This window comes from Eleginops maclovinus, chromosome 6, assembly GCF_036324505.1.
Source record: "Eleginops maclovinus isolate JMC-PN-2008 ecotype Puerto Natales chromosome 6, JC_Emac_rtc_rv5, whole genome shotgun sequence".
NCBI classification, from domain to species: domain Eukaryota; kingdom Metazoa; phylum Chordata; class Actinopteri; order Perciformes; family Eleginopidae; genus Eleginops; species Eleginops maclovinus.
This window is the reverse complement of record NC_086354.1, coordinates 12522713-12546678: the sequence shown is the minus strand read 5'-3', so window position 1 is coordinate 12546678 and position 23966 is coordinate 12522713. Positions and strand designations below refer to the sequence as shown.

General features: G+C 40.6%; 2 protein-coding genes across 2 annotated transcripts in view; one reads left to right on the top strand and one right to left on the bottom strand.

Moving 5' to 3' along the window:
• Nucleotides 1-9: 9 nt before the first annotated feature.
• Nucleotides 10-4417, top strand: tm6sf2a (transmembrane 6 superfamily member 2a). Its single transcript, XM_063885206.1, has 10 exons — nt 10-512; nt 1342-1445; nt 1604-1701; nt 1808-1911; nt 1996-2078; nt 2161-2285; nt 2726-2827; nt 2947-3039; nt 3118-3237; nt 3321-4417. Exons 1-10 carry the CDS (start codon nt 421-423, stop codon nt 3528-3530), a joined length of 1131 nt encoding a protein of 376 aa, XP_063741276.1. The 5' UTR covers nt 10-420; the 3' UTR covers nt 3531-4417.
• A 1809-nt stretch (nt 4418-6226) lies between these two features.
• LOC134865462 (neurocan core protein-like) overlaps nt 6227-23966 on the bottom strand; it is a 48814-nt gene continuing 31074 nt past the window's right edge. The window contains exons 14-22 of the mRNA XM_063884990.1: nt 20488-21552; nt 16886-17002; nt 12461-12574; nt 10751-10802; nt 10456-10562; nt 10079-10161; nt 9436-9580; nt 7929-8111; nt 6227-7448 (exon numbers count right to left, since the gene is read on the bottom strand). Coding sequence (XP_063741060.1) covers nt 7330-7448; nt 7929-8111; nt 9436-9580; nt 10079-10161; nt 10456-10562; nt 10751-10802; nt 12461-12574; nt 16886-17002; nt 20488-21552 — 1985 coding nt within the window. The 3' untranslated portion in view covers nt 6227-7329. The remainder of the gene's footprint in view (nt 7449-7928; nt 8112-9435; nt 9581-10078; nt 10162-10455; nt 10563-10750; nt 10803-12460; nt 12575-16885; nt 17003-20487; nt 21553-23966) is intronic.

Below are 23966 nucleotides of genomic sequence, written 5' to 3'. Positions count from 1 at the left end.
AGTGAAGAGTTGTTTGCTAGTAGCATGTGTATGACATTAGCTGAGAATTACTGTGTTCGGTGGCAGAAATTCCTTGTGCTTGTTTCCACAAAGACAAATGCGTATTTTACACATTAAGCCCGAACCAGAAGTCCATAATCCGCACTTTGGACCGCTCTCCCTTACAGTTTACCGCAGCAGACATTACTCCTGGTCTGAACTTTGAGACCTACTAGATAGCAAGTTGGAGCAGCAGTTTCATCACAGATCAAAAGGCAACGGGCAGACACTCCTTTTAATTATCTCAAATTCCCTCGGTGTCAGTGGAGAAGACAGTAGCTTATAACATGCCACGCTTCACAACCCAGAGTGTTTAGAAGAAAATACTTTTGTGTGGATATTTCTTTCTAAAACAGGTAAAAAAAAAAACAAGATTCAACAATGAGGCCGCCGGTGGAAGTCAGCGTGTTGATCGTCTCTCTCTTGGCTCCTGGAGTTTTGTACACTATGAACAACATCCCTGCACTTCAGGAGTAAGTGTACACACTCTTTGATATTTCCACTATCGTTAGGGCCTGCTGTATGGAGGCAGAGCACAGTAAGTAAGGAGTTGCTGATATTAATAGGCTTATGAAGAGTCCACAGCTTGAGGGAATAGGGGGTTTTAGTGAGGGCGTGTTTATCCTGAGGTAACCTCGTTTAAAGTCACTGTGGAGATTCTTAAAGCCCACACAGAAAACAAGATTCACTTAAGCCTTCAGGATTAAATGTATTACATTTTGAAGAAAAGGTTTTACTCTTCTTAAAGTAAATGAAGGTAATACATTGACTACATCGTTTCAAGGCTTTAGAACTGCATCACACACACTTTCATCAGTGTAACTTGTTCTAAGACCAGTGACACAGAGCTGCACCTTTAAAAGTAATGACCACATATTGGCTGGTGTACATAACTTGACCAGTGTTATTTCTAGATCAAACTAAGAATTCCATCAGAGAAGACCTTTAATGTAATAACAAGTCTTAGAATTGTATGCTTAAATGAGAGCAGGGGTCCTTGAAAAGGAGGATTATGAGAGTTTGGGCCCATTTGAGTCTAACGAAAGAGTGTTGTGATATTTTAATTTGGATCTTTTTCTAAAAAGATAGTTAAGGAAATAACAGGTTAATAAAGACGTTTCTTGGTTTGTCTATTTACATTCACTCTAACCCCTTGTTTCTGATGAAAGTATAAATGTAATGAACATTTACTTTTTTAATTCGAACTTATCCACTGATTATTTTTTAGATTTTTGACTAAAAATTAAACACGCTAAACACAATTGGCAAATTGATTTATAATGTCTAACCGTTATTCCTCAGGCCTCTTCCAATCCTGGGAATGGGAATGGTCTTCCTGGGATTTGTACTTCTTCTCCTCCGCCTCACTGTGTCAAACAAGACAAAAGTGGACCCCTTATTCTATGGTAAGACTACAACCACACACACACACACACACACACACACACACACACACACACACACACACACACACACACACACACACACACAAACACAAACACTTCAATATATAGGTAAAAAGAAGGTGATGTTTTGTTCATTGTGGCTCTGTGTGTCGGCTCAGTATTTGCAGAGTTTTCCTTCTGCTCCATGGTGGGTCTAACTAATGCTTTAGAGCAGGATGGCTTCATCTCTGGCTTCATGGGCTTCTACCTAAAGAAGGTGAGAACTAACCATTTCCCTTTCTTTTTCTACTTCTTTATTATGGTTAGTATTTTTTTGTATGATGTCAAAAGCTGAAATTCCTTATTTGATGCTGTCTCTTTAGGGGGAACCCCATCTAAGCACCGCCTACGCTGTGATGATGTCATACTGGGACGGCCTTGTGCACTTTATCCTCTTTCTCACAATCATCCACCGCATGTTCAGAGGGTAAGCTGTCAGGATATTAAAAAACTGTCTGCCATGTGTTCCGTGAGTCCTCTAAGAAGACCTGTTGATTATTTATCCATGCAGGAAGTCCTATCGTAGCCTGGGGCTGCTTTGGGCGGGCTCCTCAATTGCCAATCAAATTGTTCACATCCCAGGAGTTGTGATTGGTGAGAGATGCCACATTTGATTTATCACATCCTCCGTCTTGTTTGTGTTGTGTAAAAATAGTGATGTTCTTTTTTTGTGCAGGTAAATACGGGTCTAACATTCGACCAGGTTTTTGGAGGAATGTCCCTTTCTTTCTGGCCCCTTTCTGGGCAGCCTCTGTTCTCTTTAGCCGATCCAGAGAGATGCCGATTGTCACTGCAGACAAGGTAAGTCCCAGCAGATTTACAGAAATCTGTGTATCTGCTGAGTAGTGGTGTCCAAGAATTGATTGTTTCATTTGAGCTTCTGTCAGTGTACAGATGATATGAAAATGTGCAACATTTATATTGACAGTAAGAAAAAAGCAAAGATTAAACAATAGCTTTTTTGTAATTTCAATAACTTGATTTTATTATTTCATTACCCTGTCAAAAGAGATTGTCTGGGTCTTGACCCCAAGGTTGGAAACCTCTGGCATAGAGGATCAACTAACCTATGCAGTTTTGTTTTGTGAATGCAAAAGAAAAAAATAATCACAGACAAAAACAAAAACAATATGCAGGCTCTGCAGATCTGCCTAGAATGATTTTGCTTTATAATGACTGTTTTATAGCAATATATGTAAGTGGATGTACAGCAATGTTAACTAATTTCTTGTGTTGACTAGATTTCAGCAGTGCAGAAGAAAGGTCTGCTCTTTCGACCCGTTGACCTGCTTCTGTCTCTTCTGTTACTCGGAGCGATGGCCTTCTCTGTTTTCAGAGGCTTTGTAAGTAAAACCACATGTGGGCCGTTGTATCTGTCCGGAATTACTGCTTCTGAAGGAGCTCACCGAGCCATGATGGTACAGTATGGATGCTATAACCCGCTCCTCCTGCTCTGCTGCAGGTAGTGCTGGACTGTCCTCTCGACACCTGTTTCAACTACATCTACCAGTACGAGCCCTACCTCAAAGACCCAGTTGTCTTCCCCAGGGTTATGGTTAGTCTTGAATAATTTGTTTAGAATCTAAATATACTGTGTATTCTTGTTTATAATGATTATTGATATTTTGTGCAGATGCTGGTGTATTTGTTCTATGCGATGCCCCTGATGGCTTTCTTCACATATGGTCTGAGAACACCTGGATGCAGCTGGATGTTGGACTGGACTATCTTCTTTGCTGGGGCCATGGCTCAGGTAACTGCAGTTTTGTTTTTGCTGCTATTTATATTCCTTGCAAATACATCATAAAAGCTGACTTCCCCCTGCTGTACCCTCAGACCCAGTGGTGCCATATCGGAGCATCTCAGCACTCCCGCACTCCCTTCACGTACCGAGTCCCAGCAGACAAATGGTGGCCTGTTATCACCCTCAATGTGCTGCTGGCTGCTGTGCCGGTTTTGCTGGCCGTGCGCTGCCACACCAACCCCGTTTATTTCATGAAACCTGTTCCTGAGGGACAGACCAACATGGGGAAGAAGAAAAACTAGACCACACACCAGCCATGGACTGTCGAGAAATACTTCACGCTGTGACAAGGCTAATATTTTCTGGGGACTCTCTTTGGCACGCAAACTGCATTAAACACACAATTTTTCAACCTGAAACCCAGAGGATATCTAAAAAAGTTACTCTCAGAGTCAACCGTTCAAATACCTAGTACAGCAGCAGCAGCAGCAGCACTCCTCTCGCGGACTATTGAACCCTGATAAGAAGGCTGCTGATGAGGACAGCTTTCAGGTGACTCATGCAGACATCCAGTTGGTATCTTACCCAAACTGAGACTATTGGCCTGGACCAGACCGTTTGGCAACACACTGCTGAAGAGTAGCAGTCACCACTGTGCATCCTTTTATGCAGATAACCACACTACAACTCCACAGCTTCAATTTTTTATTTTTTTGTGATCTAACATTCAGTCAGTGAAAACTATCACCGTTTTCAGTTTTTAAAAACTGAGAATATGAGAGGAAGATTCACTGAATTTCTAAAAGGTTCAATAACTTAAGAGTGACTGAAGTGGGATATAAGAGTTATTAAAGTGGAGAATTTGATAAAGGAAAAATCTCCTTTTGTTGTTTTTATTTTGTGTCAAAATATTGATCCATACATGATGTCACAACGGAGGCAACTAACCTCACTTTGTAATGAAATGTTCAATCGTTTAGTCAAGAAAATAATCCAACAAGTCCAGCACAATGAATGAAAGTTCAAAGTGAAATCTTCCATTTCTTTAGTTTGTTCTTACCAACAGCTTTTAAATTAATAAATGATTAACAAAATAGTGCTGTACTTATTGAGCAGTTAAGTTAAGTTTAAGTTGCATGTCATAGTTGTTTTCCATGTTTTATGTTTGACTTTATTTTTTACAATAAAACAAATTCAGTATGAAATGGACTTGTTTCTTAGCTGAGCTAACTTTAACTGGAAAAAAAATCGATAGGTTATCTCTTTAGCTGTCAATATTGTCTCCTGTCGGTGCTGTCATTGTACCCAAAGTGCAGTGACCTGCTGGCCCAGTTAACTTAGCTGTGAAACTGATAAGAGGTGAACCCTAAGTTTAGCTGAGCAACAACATAATGGCACAAATTATCATGTGACACAGCATTTTGTGGCCCAAGTGGTTTTTTGTTTTGGACGTCAAAGTGTAGTTTTCAAATCTTGTCCTTTATTCTCAGAATCTGTGGGCGGTTTCACATTTTGTCATTTTAATTACACACAGTGAGATATTTTGATTGAGGATACCAATAGTTTTGGATGCGCCGAAAGTTGACTTTTAGGCCAATTGCAAAGTTAGGAATTACATAAATTATGTTTTATTAATAAAATCCTGGTTATCTATGCCCATTAAATGAATTGATTGTAATCTATTCATTTAATGGGCATAGATAAAGAACGATATAAAGAGAAGAACCATAAATATATTTCTGTTTGCATTTTTATATCATATTAAAATTCAATTCTAAAACACCATAAGAAAATATAATGGCTATTTTGACAGCAACTTCAATGTTGCTCCATTCTGACAAACTATCTCTTAGGTCCCAGTCACCTGGTGGGCCTTTCCTCTCTCTTAAAATATGCTGCTCACATACACCAACAGAGATGACAAAATTGCCTTTGAACCAAACAGGATAAAACTATTGCTCACTGTGCAGATCGCAATATGAAGTGTGCAGCAAAGCTCAGAAAGATAAAGCCCGAAATAAAGGGATTTAATCGAGTTTCCTCTGCTGGTACCACAGTGACACGAAACAAAACAATCTCTGAGCACAACAGCCCTTTCCTGTCTACAAGTAATGGATTATAGGATCACTCTCCAGTAAACACACTTGAGTCTACAGCTCTGTATGAGGGTTCTTAGGCACAGTGGTGTGTTGAGCTAAATGCTAATGTCAGCATCGAAAGGCAACCTTAGGGTCTGAAACATGAAGCCACCAGCTTTCTTTCTAATATCCAGCAGGCAGCATAGACGGCAACATTAACCAAACAAACTTGTAGTTTGATGTATTAACTCAGTAAATATTTTCTTAATAAGCTTATTGTTTTTATCACCAGTATGAAGTCCTTCTCAATATCGTATTTTGTTCTTTTTCTGAATTTAGTCCCAATTCGAGAAAGAATGACAGATTGACTTGTCGCTACCACTGTGTTGATTTCAGTCCAAAAAATCCAGTCCAAAAAAATAAATGGCCATGACCAGGATGCCAAACTCAAAGCTTTAAAATCTTTGATGCATGCTAACATGCTGGTGTTTATGTTTACCATGTCAATATATTAATTCAGTATGTCAGGTTGCTAACATTTTCCTATTAGCACTTAGCTTAAGCTAGCTGAGGCCAATGGGAATGTTGTCAGTTTTGAAAGTACATAAAACCAATGCGTTAGACAAATTAAAGTTTGACCTGATAGATGTCCTTGTGGTGCGCGCTAATATTCATTTGATCATTTAAGACCTAAACGATCAATAAATACATTGTAGGTCTTTCTGATTGATCCCCTGGGGATCATCTCTGTCTACAAAATGTTGTCCATCCAGTAGTACATTGTTAAAGTATTTCAGTCTGGACCAAAGTGTTGTAGCTCTATCATGGCTAATTAAAGTATGCATGAAGAAGAATCTGAGAACCAGCTGATAGTTTGTGAGATTGAATTAAAAAAAAGCAGAAGTGCTGTTGTTCATTTTTTTACTTTATTAAGAATGGAACACAACAGCAGGACAAAAAGTCATAAGAACACCAAAAAAGTGAATGACCGATCAAATATCAAAGGGACCAAAGACATAAATGGTGACATTCTACTCATCAAAGTAAAAATAGCCGTGCAAAGATTGAAAGTATTTAGCAATTCAGATACAATCAAGTGGTTATCTCCTACAGTATAACCCCATCAACACTATCTACTGTATGTCATCAGGACAATTTCATTAGTTGAGAGTGCTTATGAGGGGGGGATCTATTTCATTAGACAAGGTCCAACTATTGATCAGGGATCAGCCAAAAACAAACACCACAATATTTACAATACAGAGATTAGCTTAGAGGCAATCAAATGATTAATTTAGTTTATTGTTGATTGTTGGACTTATATACTGGTATAGAAAAAGGATGTTAAGTCGGCTCTCTGAAGTATAAGTAAACAATGAAAGCATATTCACTAGCAAACAATTTATAATAAATAGTAACATAACACAAAAACATAGCAAAGATTAGAAAAAGCATGTCAGTAGAATAAAAACAGGTCAGCTCTCAGTTGATCTATGGAAAAAGTAACAGCTACAGTACACATACAAAAAGCTTAGGGTCTCCAGGGACTAAATGCATCAATTACATCTGTGCTTTGTAAACAGAATACTAGTATGAGAAATCATTTGCATGTAGAACAAACAAACCATTGCAAAAAAGTGACTCAGCACTTTTCTAAGTTTCTCACATGCATACGCTCACACGCTCACACACTGCTGTCAGTCAGACAGACTGAGTGGGTTTTAGTTCATAGACAGGAAGAGGATTAACTTTACTCAGATGTTAGAGAGGGAGTTAGTGTCATCGCTAGTGTTCGCATGGACCTCGGTTAAAGGAAGCAATGTGAAACAAAAAGAAGCATCCAAACAGCGGGAAAGTGGTTATGGAGATAAACTGTACAGTATGTTAGAGTAAGAAAACCTAATTGTTTAGGAGGAATAAAGCCAAATGGAGCATGGTTAAAAGCAGGAAAGGAAATGGGGGGTGACGTGAACTACTGTCTTTCTTTATGGGCCTGGGCTTTGCAGACGCTGTATTATTTGGTTCAGTAGTAGCTGTGTGCGTCCTCTCTGGCCTTGTGTCCGTCTCCTCCATGTCTCCTGTGACCGCGGCGCTCGTTGTGCTGATTGTGGTGGTGGCGTCTGTACCGGTGTGACCGCCGGGCTGCAAGAGGAGGGAAACAAAAATACTTTATGATGCATGACACAACTGTCATTTTGTTATTTCGTTCTTTTTTACTTCTCCTGTCCAAAATATTTTAAGAAACCAATCATTTGTACTAAAGCTTGACCAATGCAGGACTTGAGACTTGTGCTGTTATGGAAATCAGAGTTTTTAAATCCAATACAATTAAATTGTTAAATACATTATGATAAGGATGCATTATATGTGTTTTTTGTAAATTAATCATATTTATCCGCTGCACTACCTGTATTGTAAGTTGTTCTGAATATTAGCATAAAAACACAGGTCTATATGTAACCAGGAAATCCAACATAAAACAGGACAGTTTGTCAATAAACACAAAACATTTATAGAGTCCCAGAGGCTGTCAGAAGAGTCAGGAATTGATTACAATTGATTAAAAAAAAAAAACCTTTACAAACCTTTAGACACATGATAAAGGTTAAAATGGACACTCACACTTTGTGCAGATGATCCTGGGTCTCTCCCAGCTCCCGTCAGCCCTGCAGCGAGCAGTAGGGATGTGACGCTGGAAGAAGCCCTCAGAGCACTGGTAGCGAACCACTGCATGGATGTCGTAGTGTGACCTTCTGCGACCAATCAAATGGGCGTTCTCCACTGCAGGGGGAGTCCCACACAACACTGCCAAAAATAATTAAATCAAAATGTATAAATCATCCATATAAAGGTTGGCATGTATCCATAACCATATATTATTATACTGAGACATATACTGTATGGTGGCAGAAGTCTAAATGTGTATACAATAGTGTTAACTTATTCCACTTTTTCTTCATCAGGTAAAAATCCCACCGCAAATTAAAACTAGTGGTGCGCCAACCTCCTCTTAGGTTTATACCTCAAATGGACTTTATTGTATGATTCAATGTGTTATACATGTGTACTTAATTCCCTACATGTAGACATACAGCAGGGGCTGTGAATTTGAATCCTTTTTGGACCAACTTTAGAAATGTTGTGATTCATTTGAGAAAATAAATAAATGAACAACTCCTACAGTTTGAATAGGGTCCTCCCACTTTCATGGTAGTCAGGTCATAGAAATGCAACTGTTGGTTTGTACCATGTTCAGTATTGCAGGTGTGTATTGCCTCTAGGTGGCAGCTTGTTGCTGTATCTGAGCTGAGCTATGTTGAGGCCAGAAGGAGGTCTTGGGTCTTTGCAGCGGAGAGAGAGTGCAGCCAAACCACAGAGCCATGAGGCGCGGCCAGACAAACAAACGCTCCTAAACTACTTAATCCCTTTCTCAACGTCCTACTCCATCTTTATCTACCCTTTTCTAACTCCTCTCGACCATCCTCCGTTTCTCCATTATGTTCCAGTCTAAAGCTTTCTTTGCATTCTACAACTTCCTGCTGCATTCACATTCAGGTCAGCTCCCAGTCTGGCCACAGAGGGAAGTTGTGGGAAAGTATTACGAAAATCTAGCAAAGCTAGCACAGAGGAATTTCACATCATATTTGTGAACAAGGCAGTAATTGGCAATAACTGCAACTAACAGTTCTGCTGTCTGGACAACTGTAAGTGAGCCCTGAGGAGAAACGGCAATAAGAGGAAGATTGAGATTGATATTGCTCTCAAAAATCAATACAGGTTGGACGCTGATCCACAATCTTCACTTAAGTTTGTGTTTAGAGTTGAAAAAAATCGAGCATCAGCCGCTGTGACCTTTAATGGAGAAAAAGTGGAAGTGATGCGAAACGGCTACTGAATTCTGACCAACTGCTGAATGTTTTCTGCATAGAGAGCATAAGAAATGATGATGAGCACGGGCAGTGATGATTAACAGCCACCATCTGGTCAGTGATAACTACAAGCTACCACATTCTATGAGGACAACAAAGTCTCTCCAAATGAATTGATTTAGCTTTGATTAGATGAACTCACACACACAAACCGGACCATTTCGTGTGCTGCTACAGTGAGTCAAGCAGCATTACAGTACCTGTGCCTTTCTTGCAGATGTAGGGCAGGTTGTAGTTGCAGGGCACATCGTTCCACTTGCCGTCCTCATGGGCAATGGTCACCACGCAGTCCTCCCCACCTGCGAAGAAGTTATCTGGCTGGCTCTCCCTCCAGTTCTCATATACCTGCACAACAGAAAAACAACAGGATTTAGCAGAAGTTGCTTTCATTTGTCAGCAATGTCAGATTGTGACTCTGTAATTTTCTCTTTATAATACAAACAAAGATAAACACTTCCAGCCAGATTGCACATGAATGGGGAAAGAATTTTGATTGAATTGCCAAAATGGAAAGCTATGGTACTGACATTTTCTCAGCTTCGTAATATAAGCAATGGGCCTTTATGAAAGTTCAGCCGTCCGAACCATTATGCCAAGAGATTTCTTTATTTTTGTCTTGTGTCTGCCCAGCTCAGAATATAGCCCCATACGAACCATAAGTCTGTCTGCTGATGTTGGAAAAATGCTTTCTTTTAAATCTGAGGACTCGTTTTTGAGTTTTAAACTTTGATTTAATCATAACTGAGGTTGTTTCTTTACCCAATACTAACAATATTTTTTTATTGGCCCTAAAACTGGAGTTTGAGATTGTCACGAGAGCACAGTTCAGAACTGAGCACTGACCAGATCATTGCTGTCAGTCCACTGAAAGTCTTCCTCCACTGTGCGATCGTTCAGACCGATCCAGGCGTTGTCATGACCCAGACCTGTGAAAATCATCGTGAAGACATGTTCCTTAACTGGTCTTAATATGTTCAAACCAGGGCTGTCAACATTAACACAATTATGCTCTCAATTAATCTTGTAGTGAAAAGGCAACAAAAACAAGGAAAAGTTGTAATTATCCTGTTTCAAACAAAGCATACATTTTAGGCTATACCTCAACTGTATTTCTTTAGAATATAGCAACGTTTTGGTGAAAGAAAATGTCGTTTTTGTGGGTTTTGATTTGTATGATTTGCACAAGGGGTGTAGGTTGTTTATGACATAATAACACCAACCGTTGATGAACTCCTGCTCAGTAGCTGAGATGATGCTGCTGAGGTGAGCGCTGTGCTCTCTGCAGTCTTTCTCTGCATCCTCCCAGGTGTGTCTGTGAGTGAAGTACCTTTGGGAGTACGCAGTGGAAGTGGTTATGAAAATACATATTTCATACATTACGCAGCAAGACAAGTTGAAATGGCACAGAGCTCTGAGGTAAGTATATCACGGATAACTCCAGGGTATAATGCAGACAGATGAGGGCACCAGTGTATTCATGTTCATATATTTGTCAGTTTTTTAAATCATTTTCACCTGTAGCAGTGGCCGTGGAACTTCCTCCAACCGTGCTCGCAGCCTTCTACATCTGTAAAAATCAAGAGAAAAGAGGAGTGGATGTGAGAGAGCTAAAATAATTTTGTAAAAGGGCATATAAGCGTAGTTAAGTGCAGGAAAATGGAGTAAGACAAAATGCTATGTAGTAAATGGGAGGAGAGATGATTTTTCTTTTTACAGAGTGTTGCCTCCCATTTCACAAATAAAGATTAAAATGTATGACTGTGGCTTCTTGAAGGGCTAAATACATGAACTGCAATTACACAGGCTCGTTTTCAATTCACAGCACATGTGGCCCTCTCTCTGCACTATTAGTATTCATTAATAACACAAAAGCCAGTGGATTCATTTATAACTGCAAAGGTTAGATACTCATTCATTCTCATTACCCCTAGTGCGCTGCGTCCACACACACACACACACACACACACACACACACACACACACACACACACACACACACACACACACACACACACACACACACACACACACACACACACACACACACACACACACACACACACACACACACACACACACACACACACACACACACACACACACACACACACCCCAATATGGGGCTGGAGGTGGTTAAAACCAGTGAGGTGATGAATCACTGATTGTTGGGATGAGTGTGTGGTAGGTGGGAGGGGGTACGACCTACGACAGACACACCTGTGAATAAATTGCATCCTTTAGATCATTATTGGCTGCCCGGCTCGTGTTAGTTGACTGATTTCTGCCGCAGGTCTGTTTCATTACCTCACACTAATCCTGAGTTGCCTACTTTCATTTAAGATTGCATACATCAAACCTTTGTTGCACCCAGCAAGATCATTGCTAGTGTAGTCTGCTTTAAATAAAGGAACAAAGACTGCACACCTGTCTCTCAGGCTTTCCATACTTGGTATGAATCATATTTGCTAACAGCGTGCCTGGCTCTGTTCAAATTTAACCAAATTCACCAACAAGCACCTGGACAAAATACCGTCAACAATATTGTTCGCCACTATCATTCCCATCATAGATGTTGTGAAGAATCTGCCACCCACTTGAGTTAGAATGATATATATTTTTACTCTGTGGAGATTTGGACCACTAATAGGGATTATGAGCCTGGATCCTGCAGATCCCAAAAAACAAAAGCATGGAAGAAGATTGCAAGCCAGCAAAACACCTTTAATTAAACTACATACCATAATAACTACAGACCACAAAAAAATAGAACTACCATCAAATCAAACACATCATACTGTGTCATTGTTTTATCATGGGTATAAGGAAATATGTGCATATACTTACTGAAACCAGAGTGTATATAGTGTGCCCCGCGACACACACTTAGACACGGTGTCTGAAGGCTGCTGAGGAATGCATCTTTGTGATGTTGTGTTGTGACATACAGCTGTAACAGCCACTGCCTACGGAGTAGGAATGTTTCTACTAGCAGTTTGCAAGAACAAAGAGTTCATTTGCAAGAAAAGATGTCTTTTTATTTTTCTTCCTAGATCATTTTTGTGTGTGTGCAATTCAGTGATTGTCAATCAAACTAGTGTTACCACGTATGATAAAATACTTAATTGTTTCATGGCTCTTTTTTGGGGCAAATGACCTCAACGTTTTACAAGTTCACCACTGCAGTTTCACACACAACTACTGGATTTGTTGATGCAGTTGTCTCACCTTTCTCACACGTGTCTCCTCCATAGCTTGGCAGGCAAAGGCAGAGGAACGAATCAATCTTGTCAATGCAAGTGCCTCCATTTTCACAGGGCTCGGACTGGCAGTCATCGACATCTGTGATGAGGAGAAAAGAAGAAAGAGAGGGTGGGTTGCAGATCTCATTTGAGTTCAGATTAAAAGAATATATTCAGCTGGAGACATGTTGTTCATAAAGAAAGAGAACTGTGTGGGTGTTTGCTTCAAATATGGACCCAAGATGAGCGGGTAATTAGTCCTGGTTTGAACAGTGAAATGTATTCATACTGGTGAGTACAGTATCATAATGTAATTCCGACAGGGTGTGACGAGAATACAGACATGTTTATCAGTAAATCCGCTTTACATTCCTTATTTGCTCTCATTCTCTCACAAAGAAAGAGACTCTAAAAGCCCTTCAAGTGTGATCACATCCTTTATGGATTTGCAGAACTTAAGGTTAATGTACTGTATGTCTTTTTTCTCTTGTCATTTTTAAAGGCTGAATTTGGGAAGAACAGCATGTTGCATTGGTTTTCCTTCAAAGCATTTAAAGTGTAGACATACATCTAGTGGGATAGACAACAGAGACGATGAATCTGACCAAAGTATCTAGGTTTAAGCCCCTACTTCTCCACCTACTGCACCAACAGTCTCCCGACCAGCTCCAGGGCTGCGGTGCTACTGTGCTCTTTAAAAGGCGAGCAAAAGGGACATTTCTCCACAGGGATTAATAAAGTATCACTTTATCATTGTAAAGGGAAGGAATGTAATCTTCTTTCAACACTGTGGGTTCTCTTTTAACCCAGTGTGACAGATAGACCCCAGGATTGAATCTATTAAACTCACATGGAGAGAGCAAAAAGAAAGCTCCTTATACTTTTAAAATCACCTCACAGTATTTCCTCAAATCTTAAATAAAAGCTGAAAACATTGAAAAGGGCAGTAAAACAGCTAAATGTGTCAGATAGATCAAACTACATTGTCCGTAAGACTCAATTAAGACCTTCAGAAACAGTTGCAATGGTAAGGATTCATTTCTGGAAAAAATGATGGTTTATCAATAAAGAACATTGCAAGGTGCTCTCAGGGGTCTACGGATCCACAGATTTGCTACAGCTTCAAAATGGTTAAGGCATGATCTTACTTTAATCTGACAGCACAAGCTGTCTATCTGTTTATCAAAATGGCAGCTGAGGGCGTTTTTGGAGGACAGATATGGGAACTGAAACCAGAGATGTATGCTAATGCTATTTCTCTCCAACAGGCACAACGTTGTGCGATCGATCAAACAATGTTGTTTGTCTACAAGATAAAATAGAAATTGAAGAGCATAAGTTCCCTGAGAGTTTTTCAAATGTGACTTTTCTTATTGAAGAAACCCTTCTTGACAGCTTGGTTCACTGGTGCATACCACTTGAAGCCACACCGTGTAGATTTGATGACACATTTTTGCAGAATGAGTGAAAGCACATTTGAGTATAAAATAAATGTTGGATTATCAAACTTTAGGTGAACTGTTAGAAACTGTGAAACAACTCTGATAACTTGAGTCAAGGATCTGGATTGAAACCGTGTGGTTGCAATTTAGCCCTGGATTACATTTTAAAATCATTTCCAAATGTCGAGAGAAAATCAATCAGGAAATGACACATGACTTTGTTCTATAAAGTACAGAAGCTGGATTTCCCTCAAATTGAAAGAAAAGTTTTAATTATATCAAACATTTTTTCTCAGGCCTCACACTTGTAAATGCTTTGAAGAAAAACAAAACCTAGCCTAAAGTTTTAAATGTCACACTGATATGAAATGTACCAGTGCTAATTACGACCTTCAATTACCTCCCGATGTGATGGTTCATAGATAAAGACACACCACCAACTCCTTCAATTAAAATCATTTGAGCTTTTTGTTGTTCAACATAAAAAATCTGATCCCCCTCGTCCCTCTCATCCATTATTCAGAGGGGAAGCTGCTCCTCAGAGAAATAATACTGCAAATTCTGCAAATCCATAACAAAGCCCTCCAGCATACCCACGCATCAGCTGCTGGATGTCTGTCCGACCATTCTGTGACACTGAACAGTGGCTCTCCGTTAGTTTGAAGCTGTTCACACCCAGGTAAGAATCATTACATGACTCTGTGATTTTTACTTATTCATAAAGTGATACCTTTCATTAGGACTGGCTGCCAACAAGCTGATTAGAGATACATTATTGACAAAAGACGACCCTTAAGGCAGATTTAAACCTCCATGTCAAAGTATCAGTGTGCCCCTGTGCAGGTGCCTGCTACGGGGACCTAGAGTGCTAGGCTAAATCTTACACTACAAAAATGTCCCTGAGTTAGGCATACAGTTGGGTTTTAAAGTTGAAGGTCTGGAGGGAATATATCTACAATCATTGAGTACATCATGTCTTAAATTCCTGAAAAATACGGTTTACTTCACCCTTATACAATGATATTATTCAAAGCTGGACTGCTCCATGATTTAAACTACCTGAGATGGTCTACAAACATACATATTAAAAGGGTATCTTTATTTATATAAACAGTGTGAAAAAAGGACAAATTTACATTATCTTTTTTGTTAATTGTGAACATTATTGAAAATTGTGACCGATGACTAAGGTCCCTGCAAAACGTGTTTTTCAGATCTGCTACTGTAAATGCCCCTTAAGACATATGTGTGATTTGTGATTTTGGACCGTATGAATAGAATCTGATTGATTGATTGATTGATTGATTGATTGATTGATTGATTGATTGTTGATTGATTGATCAAGTTAAAGTTGGGCAAAACTGCCAATAAAAATGTAAATAAAAATGATAAAGTTGTTATTTGTATCTCCCAAACAGGACCAATAATGAGTAGCTTTGTTATACAGCCTTTATTGTACGAGACATTTTGAATTGTGTCGGTAGGAAAAGAACTAACAACATCAACAATGTGTTTTGTGAAATACGCAAGGCAAGTCTATTTATATAGCACCTAAGCAAGCAGAGTCGTAAGACAAATGGGTGTGGATAGCCCCATCAGGTCCATTGATTCAAGATATTGAAGTGACAGCCCAGCGATGGAGTTTGCTACATTTCATTTGACCAGTGTGCCATTTGTTTGAACTGAACTGAATTGAAAGCGTTTATGCGTTTTCAGAGACATGACGGTACCTTTTCCATTTCATCCACAACATACCTTGGTAAAAATGTGTTTTTATGTTTTGCTTACATCTGCCATTTAGGAGTGTATCCAGTAAGCCTAGTGTCAGCTGGTTGCCTGCAGATGTTTATTATTTCCTTTAAAGACACAGATCACATCTGGCTTCCTTGAAACCACTACAGCATTATACAGTTACACCCCAGTGCAGCACATTATAGAACCTCTTCCAGGCAGAGATGTTGGCATGTCAAAGCAGGAAAGCACGGTTGTGTAAATTCACATTAAAAAGGCTCCATTCCATTAAGTGTGTGAGCAAGTGATGTCTTACCAGTTTGCACAAAACAAATACTGTTACTGCAGCCATCTTCAATTTCACCTGTGCTTTTCCTGATTTGGCAAATCAAAATCTCTCCTTTGAATAAAAAGGGTGTTTTCAAACATGACCTTAACCATGCTACAACCAAGCAGATAGGGGAAGCAAAAGGGGAATCGGCAGAGAGAGAAAGAGTGGAAATTTTGTGTGGATAAAGAAGAATTGATCTGGGAGATTTTGAGTCTAGATACGGTCAGTCCCTCTTTGTCTTGCTGTTCCTGCAGGTCACAATCTGTATTGTACAACATGGCAGCCTTTTGGCCCTGATCTCCTGTAGTATAATGTGTATAATCTCTAACCTCTGCAGCTATCAACACCTCTCAGCCATCTTTATACTAGGAGGTTATGTTTCTCTGCTGATAGTTGCTGCTTCTATCAGCAGCAAATCAAACTCTATGAATAGATTTCTATGAAGTTGGTTGGACATCAAAGCCCTTGTGTGAGGAACAATTGATTTGTTCTTGGTGCTGATCCGAATCTGGGATTTCCGCCATTAAAAGATTTTTTTTTGCCAATGACAAAACTAAGAGAGGCCTTGACTTGATTCCCAGAAAAAAGAAATCAATTCATCTCAAAAACGTAATTGACTGAAGGAAGTTATTTTTGTTGACAGAACAAAACCTTTTGGAGCTACTAAAAGTTTGTCCTTGTGGGACCAGTATTGTCATCCAACTCTAATGGGTTGATTTGAACCTTTCACCCGTGGTAAAACTTAACGTCCTCCCTGGCCGTGACGTATAACTCGACCTTTGACCTGTCAATAGGCCGTTGGAGGGCCTTATGTCAATATGCACTAAAGCAGGGCCGACTTAATCATGCTAATGTGTGGGTACATGCATGTGTGCTTATGTGGGATGTGTGTGTAAACATCACTCACCAATCTCACAGTTCTCCCCAGTGTATCCCTGTGGGCAGTAGCAGCTGAAGCCCGTTCCCTGTGGAAGGCACTTTCCTCCATGCAGACATGGGTTAGTCACGCAGGGCTCCGATTCGTCTACAACAGACAGACAGACGGATGGGGGGAGGAGGGGACATTTTTATGGGGAAAAAAGGGAGCTAATTAGTGATCCTGTTAAGGGGAAATGCTTTTTCTGTATGTAAATGGGATTTGTGAGGACAAAACAGGTGAATCCAAGCTATATTTATTATTGGTGAATATCCCTCACCTCTCCATAGATACATAGGCATGACACAAAAAGGAAAATCACCCTACTTTTCCATTGTTGCAGCTCAGCCACAACCAGCTTTAGTTAAAACAGGCATATCCATTTCACACTCTGTCTCTTTTCAAAGAGATCAGGAGCCAGCGAGCCTCAACCCCACCATCCACTCACAGCCACAGTTGTCATGGTTACCATATGGAAAGCGAGGCCTTGGCTCTCTCCAGCGAGCGTAGTGGGCAGCGTGAGAACTTCAGACCTTAGCCATCCTCAACAGAAACGAGCAGACCTCCCGCTGAGTGCCTCGGCCCCGCTATTCAGCCTCTAAATGTGTGCGTGTGTGTGGTCTCCTTCCACAATTACACATTTCCATATCAATTGACACACTACCACGTGTTTCTCCCCTGAGCCGCTCATTATAGCAACCTAGGGTCTTTCAAAACCACCACTCGTTCCTCCTGGCCACAAAAAGCTTGGCTGTGGGAGTCTTTGTTCTGTCAGGTTTTTCCTTCACTGAGGACTGCTTAGGAGGGGGTGGTGTTTGGGGTTGACAGTGTGTGTGTGCGTTTGTGTGTTTGTGTTTACATGGTAAATTGAGCGAGAATCTGTCTATGATTAGCCTGCAGGCTGATCCTGTCCAATAGCTACCCAGAGGCAGACATTTCAAGCTCACATCTGAATCACCATGATGCCAGCTGCTATGTTGGATGAAATTAATGTAAATAAAAAATAAAGGATTGAGGATTTTCAATCCCACAAGAAAGATTTATCAATAGCGTCCAAAGATTTATGTTAAGTTTTGCGAGCTAATCCTCGGCTCGTGGTTTGAATTTTGCTGAGGTCAGGTGCTAAAGCCAACCATGCATTTCATTTAATGCACATCAGTTCAGGCCGAAGTGCACTCGCACCCTCTGCTTCAGCCAAGGGCATGGCACGCCTTGACAAATACTAACTGTTATGACAAGCAGATTTACTACTGTGTGTGTGTGTGTGTGTGTGTGTGTGTGTGTGTGTGTGTGTGTGTGTGTGTGTGTGTGTGTGTGTGTGTGTGTGTGTGTGTGTGTGTGTGTGTGTGTGTGTGTGTGAGTGTTTGTGTTTGTGTTAGATAAACCTTGTACGATTGGCCGTTCATTAAAGCTAGTGGTGCAGAAAAATCAATAGTCTGTGGAAGAAGCTGACAGAGTGGACTGTCCCTTGCTCTGCACAGCCGGCACCAACAACAACAATAAACCGGCAACAGCAAAATCCAACTAATACGTTTACAGAAATAGGACAGGAAAGGGGATAATACGAGGAAACGCTGAGATACTTCAAAGTAATAATCCACACATCACACATTGCCTCTGCTTTGAGTAATAACAGCCACGGACACGGTGGAAATGTGGTTTACTTTGGAAATATGATTTTCAGATAAGCGCTTTCACCTCACAGGTGGTGTTGGCATTTCTGTTAGAGAAGGAGAATGTGTAAAGGAAGGCAAAAACAAAGAAACCGTCTGCAATGTAAATGTTACGGAAAGATTGAGTGATAAAAATCTCTTTTAAATGGCCAGACAAGGGAAAGAAAGTTGAAAGCATTGTGTGTATTCATGCAGTGAATCACTGTCTGCATCTGTTTGTTTGAGAATGTATTTGCTTTGCTATTAAAGGTCCTTGAATCCAACCTGAGGCCATTCTTTTTTCACTCTTCTCACATTGATTGAACTGACTCCCTGATCCAGTCAGGAAAGGAAACACTGACCACAACCATGAATCCCACAAAGGACTGAACTGAAGTCGAGTAAAAAAGAGGGAGGGAGATGTAAGCCATTACTCTGGTCGAATCTCCTGCCAGCGCATCAATCCACTTATTGTGTTTGTGTAGCAAAGATATAACTGTGTGTTTGTGTGTTTATGGCCTTCTGCCTGATGACTCCAGGGTGTCAGTCAATCAATCAGCTCTCGTACTGTACCCCAGGAGCGCAGATGGCTGCCCTCGGCTTCTTGTCAATACAGTTTACAGCTGTTTTTTCATGCTGCAGACATGAGCTGCTTTTAAAGGGGGGAGCAAAATAAATCAGCATAGAAATGTGCGATAGCATCATGCCTGCGGGGCTCTCAAACACTGGGTGATAGGATGTTCCCTGTATGAGCTCTCATTATCAAGCGAAAAAATAAGTAAACCAGGTGGCCAGCCAAGAGCTTCACTCGGATATACCGTGCTGCAGACTTAATCTACAGATTGCGTATGGCGGCGGGGAGGTGGTCTCTGCTTCCAGTGGGAATTAAAGCTGTGAAGCCCAGGGAATACACAATGAGATCTTTGAATAAATATGCCAGTGGCAAGGTCCATGGGAGGAAATGAAAAGCAATTTTAAAGGATACTTATACAGTATTTATTTACAACTTGGGTCTTATTTTCATCAGCCTTCATTCCTATAATTTATGATAACAGTGTACATTTGAAAATAGATCCTCTGCAACCAATTGTGTCTAAGGAAGGATCACCAACAGTCAGACAAGTCTGAAGAATTATTAAACAGCAGAAGTTATTGTTACATTACTTTACTAGTGGTTACTTCTGGGAACCTCTGCGATAATGCTGCCTCCCTCTATTTCCAGTTTTTGTGCTGAGTTAACCTAACCAGATACTAGCACTCTCTTCAAATATGTATGGGTAGACAAGACAGGGTTCAATCCTGTGATCTTATTCTCTGCAAAAAAGTAACAAACATACCAAAATGTTGAACGTTCCCTTCAACAAGCAAGTCAACCTCTAATTTGAAATAACTTTGACCATCAACAGCTAGCTTCAATGTATCCTTATACAAAGGTTTGTAGTGTACGAAAATGTGCCTTATTTATTGCCTACATTTTATAATTGAGTGCAGAACCACAACACAAGACCTTAAAATAAGTACACAATGGATGACTTGGAACACAAAGTCCTGTGGTTTTTGAGCAGTCAATCCATTCTGCACTCCTCAGCATGCAGGTATCGATGCTTATTATTCTACCTCACCTGAATCCTGAAGGCACCCCTCAACGTCCTTGGTCACAATTACATGGGCTCCATACCAATTGATTAGATGGGTTGTATGAATAAAGGTGTTTTACGGAGGTATAAGTACAATCATTGAATAAGAACAGCCTGCTAGTTCAGCTGCAATTCCAGTCCTAACTGTGAAGCAAAGGTGTTCACATATTGTTAATATTCTCAAAAGAAGATGTTAGTCAAGTTATCAATTAAAATATGTGCTTCAAATATTTAAGAATATACAGATTCATTGACACACCATAGGATGCCAAATCAACTGAGGTCAGAAAGAGACAATACTAACCTGTTGGGCTGAGAGTCATGTTGCTGATGTTGACTCCCCCTCTGTTACTTTCCTCCTCCATGTTGCCAGGTAACAGGGCCCCCGACCCCACAGTGTGAGACCAGGCAGGCTCCTCCATGTCTTGGGGTCCTGACAGTAATGTAGGATAATCCAGAGAGCTGTTCACAGCGGCTTTGTCCACCGGTACCCAGTGAGACGATGACAGGGGGTCAGTGGAGCTGTCTGAGTGAGTAGATGGAGCCGGGTCTCCTGATCCGGCCGTTTGAAACGGGGAATGAGGGGATGAAGGTGAGGTGGAAAGGAATGGGGTTTGGGAATTGGATGGAGGTGAAGAAGTTGGGGATGGGGTTGAGGAGGGGGATTGAGATTCAAACAGGGAAAGAGCTGGGGATGGAGAAGGAGACGCAGTAACGGATTGAGATGAGGAGGAAGATTTGTTTGGTTCCGGTGAGCTTGATGGTGAGGTGGATGGGGATATAGAAGTAGATAGATCATCACTTTCAGATGTTGTCGTCCCCAGAGGACTAGCAGCAGTAGTGGTAGTTGCTGTGGTGGTGGACTGTCCCTTCCTGTGGCCCCTCTCTCTAGATCTTTCTCTGGATCTTTCTCTTGGTTTGCCTGAATCCGCTGGTCGACGTGAAACTTGTATCTCCCCTTTTGCTTCTACGCCGCTGATCTCTCCACTCCCTTCATCTTCTCCTTTCCCCTTATCCTCTCCTCTGCTCCTGTCCTCCCCTCTGTTCTTCTTCCCCCTTCCTCTGCCTCCTCTGCCGCTGCCTCGGGAGGTAACCGTCTCCTCCCTCTTGTCACCCGGCTGGGTGGTGGTCTCTGATTCAACGCGGACCCAGGTTTCCCCGCTGGATGAGTTGATTCTGGGTGCAGAGTTGGAGGCGGTGGACGTGTGCATCTCTGAAGCCTCCCCTCTCTCGGAGCTCTCTGTAGTCGTAGAGTCACTAGAGGCGGCCAAAGTAGATGCCAGACGAGTGGTTGATTCTTCACTGGCTGGTGTGGAGTTTTTGCTCAAGGGATCGCTAAACCATGAACTTCCCCAAGAAAACAAAGCTGCTGAGGTCACAGAAGAAACAAAAAAGAAAAGACAGAGTGAAGTCAGTGGACAAACAAAGCAAAAATCCTGTTATGCATTCTCTCTGCTTTGCCAAGGGAGACAAAACAAACACTTGTAAGCTCTCTGAGCTGCCCGTCAGTGTACCAGCAGCCGTCTGCACTTCAACATGATCAGCATGCAAACCTGTGCACACTGTGAAGAAAAACATTCAAAGAAAAGATCTGAACAATTCCCTCTACAATGTGTTAAACATTATTGTCACAGGGATAAATGTAACCAGAGAACACTGTATTTACAGATGAGTTAATAATGAGAGATATAAGTGATTTGTTTGTCATTTAGTAGAAGGTGCTACCATCATGAATGTATGAGTAAGCTTTCAAAACAACATCACACCGCCTTCATGTCACCTCAGAACCACTATAATGACCCGTTCCTGACTTGTGAATGCTGTTCATGTTGGCATCAAAGTTGTAATTATACTTAATTAACCACCTTTTATTTCTGAATCTTCTGATATGTTCGACTTGATGCTTAACTGTATGGAAAATGTTAATTTAACACAGCCACTGTTAACCACAACAGATAAGTAATGAGGACAAAACTGGATGGACGACCGAAAACCTCTTTGGACACACTTAAAAAAAAACAACATACACACTCAAACAGAAAGTAAAGACAACCACAGCCTCAGAATTAGATTAAAAACGATGAAAAACTGAAATGTGTTGACTGCCATTTGGTTATTTTATCCACATGCAGTCAATAAAGACCTGCTGAACCACTGAGATTCAGGAAAGAGTACAGGCCGATGGGATGGATTTCACTTCTTAAATTCTGCCTGTTGGAAGGAAACCTGATCATTTCAACGTGCATCGATTTAACAGTATCCCACTACATATGCACTTCTATGGAGCATTTGTTGAAGGGGCTGTAAAGGACTTCTGTCTGTAGATTCACATCCTCATGTCTAGAGTGTCTCTCTCTGTGAGCTTAGGATTAAGAGCTGAAGGCTGAACTTCATGGGAAGCAGAACAAGACAAGGTCTTTGGATATTTAGGCCTAACATAAGACTGTATAACATAATCATAAGGGAATAAGGTTTTAAACTGCCAATAAAGTTATTACTCTCTATGAAGTTGTTAAATGCCTGCAGTGTTTGTGTTCCTCACTGATATAGTTACACTGAGACGAGATATAAAATCGATTATGTTCTACAGCTGCCGTTGCTGTGAGACGGACGCCCCTGGTTTTCAGTTCAATTTACTAAAGAGACTTTGTCATAACTGCGCTCTAACAGCAATGAACCACACAGGGTGAATCCACAACAGGGTGAACCACCTCAGGCCTCTGAAAACAGCTATAAGTACAATGCTGTGGCCTACATAACAACATACACAGTGAAATATAAGCTTTATGCCCTCAGCAAGTTACGAACACAGGATCTAGTTTGCCTATTCTCATTTCTGATCATGTGCACCTCCAATGTAAGTAAATATATATATGATAATTCTAAAATAAAACACAGCAGATTTATATGATGCTACCAAAAGTATAACACCACCTTCCCTCAAACTTCTGGAAATACTTTTATGTAATTTTATAGAATTCATTCAAGAGATTTTTGAAGATGAAGATTTCATTTTAGCCTCTATATATATTTAAGTCAAGTCATATCTAAATACAGGTCACAATGACACAAACAACTTGTGAGGGAAAACACAGCTGGAGCTCGTCAGCTGACACACCTGGAATCAATCACAGCTCATTAGCGGCCCTACAGATCCTGAGCTGCAGAGAGACTTAAAGCTGGTCCTTTCAGACGAAGTTGAAGCTGGACACACTCCCCCTGCGCTACGAGTTATTAGTTCTGTGTTTCTGTAATTAACTCCACTCAGAGGCTTCTTTGTAGTCTAATTAATGTATCATCATATTGTGTTACCCAGCTGATCACATCACAGTCCTGAGTCAATGAGTGCCTCAACAGCAATATGTTTAGAATATTGCTCATAAACATTCACAGACATCAAATCTTCCTGGTTTATAACTCAAAACATGTTTCCCTATTTTAGATTTCATAATAATAGGACTGTGTTTATACATAGTAAATACTCAATAGATTACTCAGTATAGGCTACTCATATGTCAGTGGACAAATTGGCTTGAAAGGCACTGTTTTTCCACAATGCAACGCACAATGGAACTAATTGGATGAAGGTGAAACAGCAGCATAAACATCTCAGAAGGCAAAACGAAAGTATTGAATCTATTTTTGCTTTACTGTACAAATGTTCTATTTTTTCAAAGCTCTTCCTTGGTTACTTCCTTTATATCTGACATTCTCTGTTGTGATTTGATCTTGATTTGTTTTTCACAAAGTAGGTCTGAACTTAAAAAGGTTGCTCTTAAATTT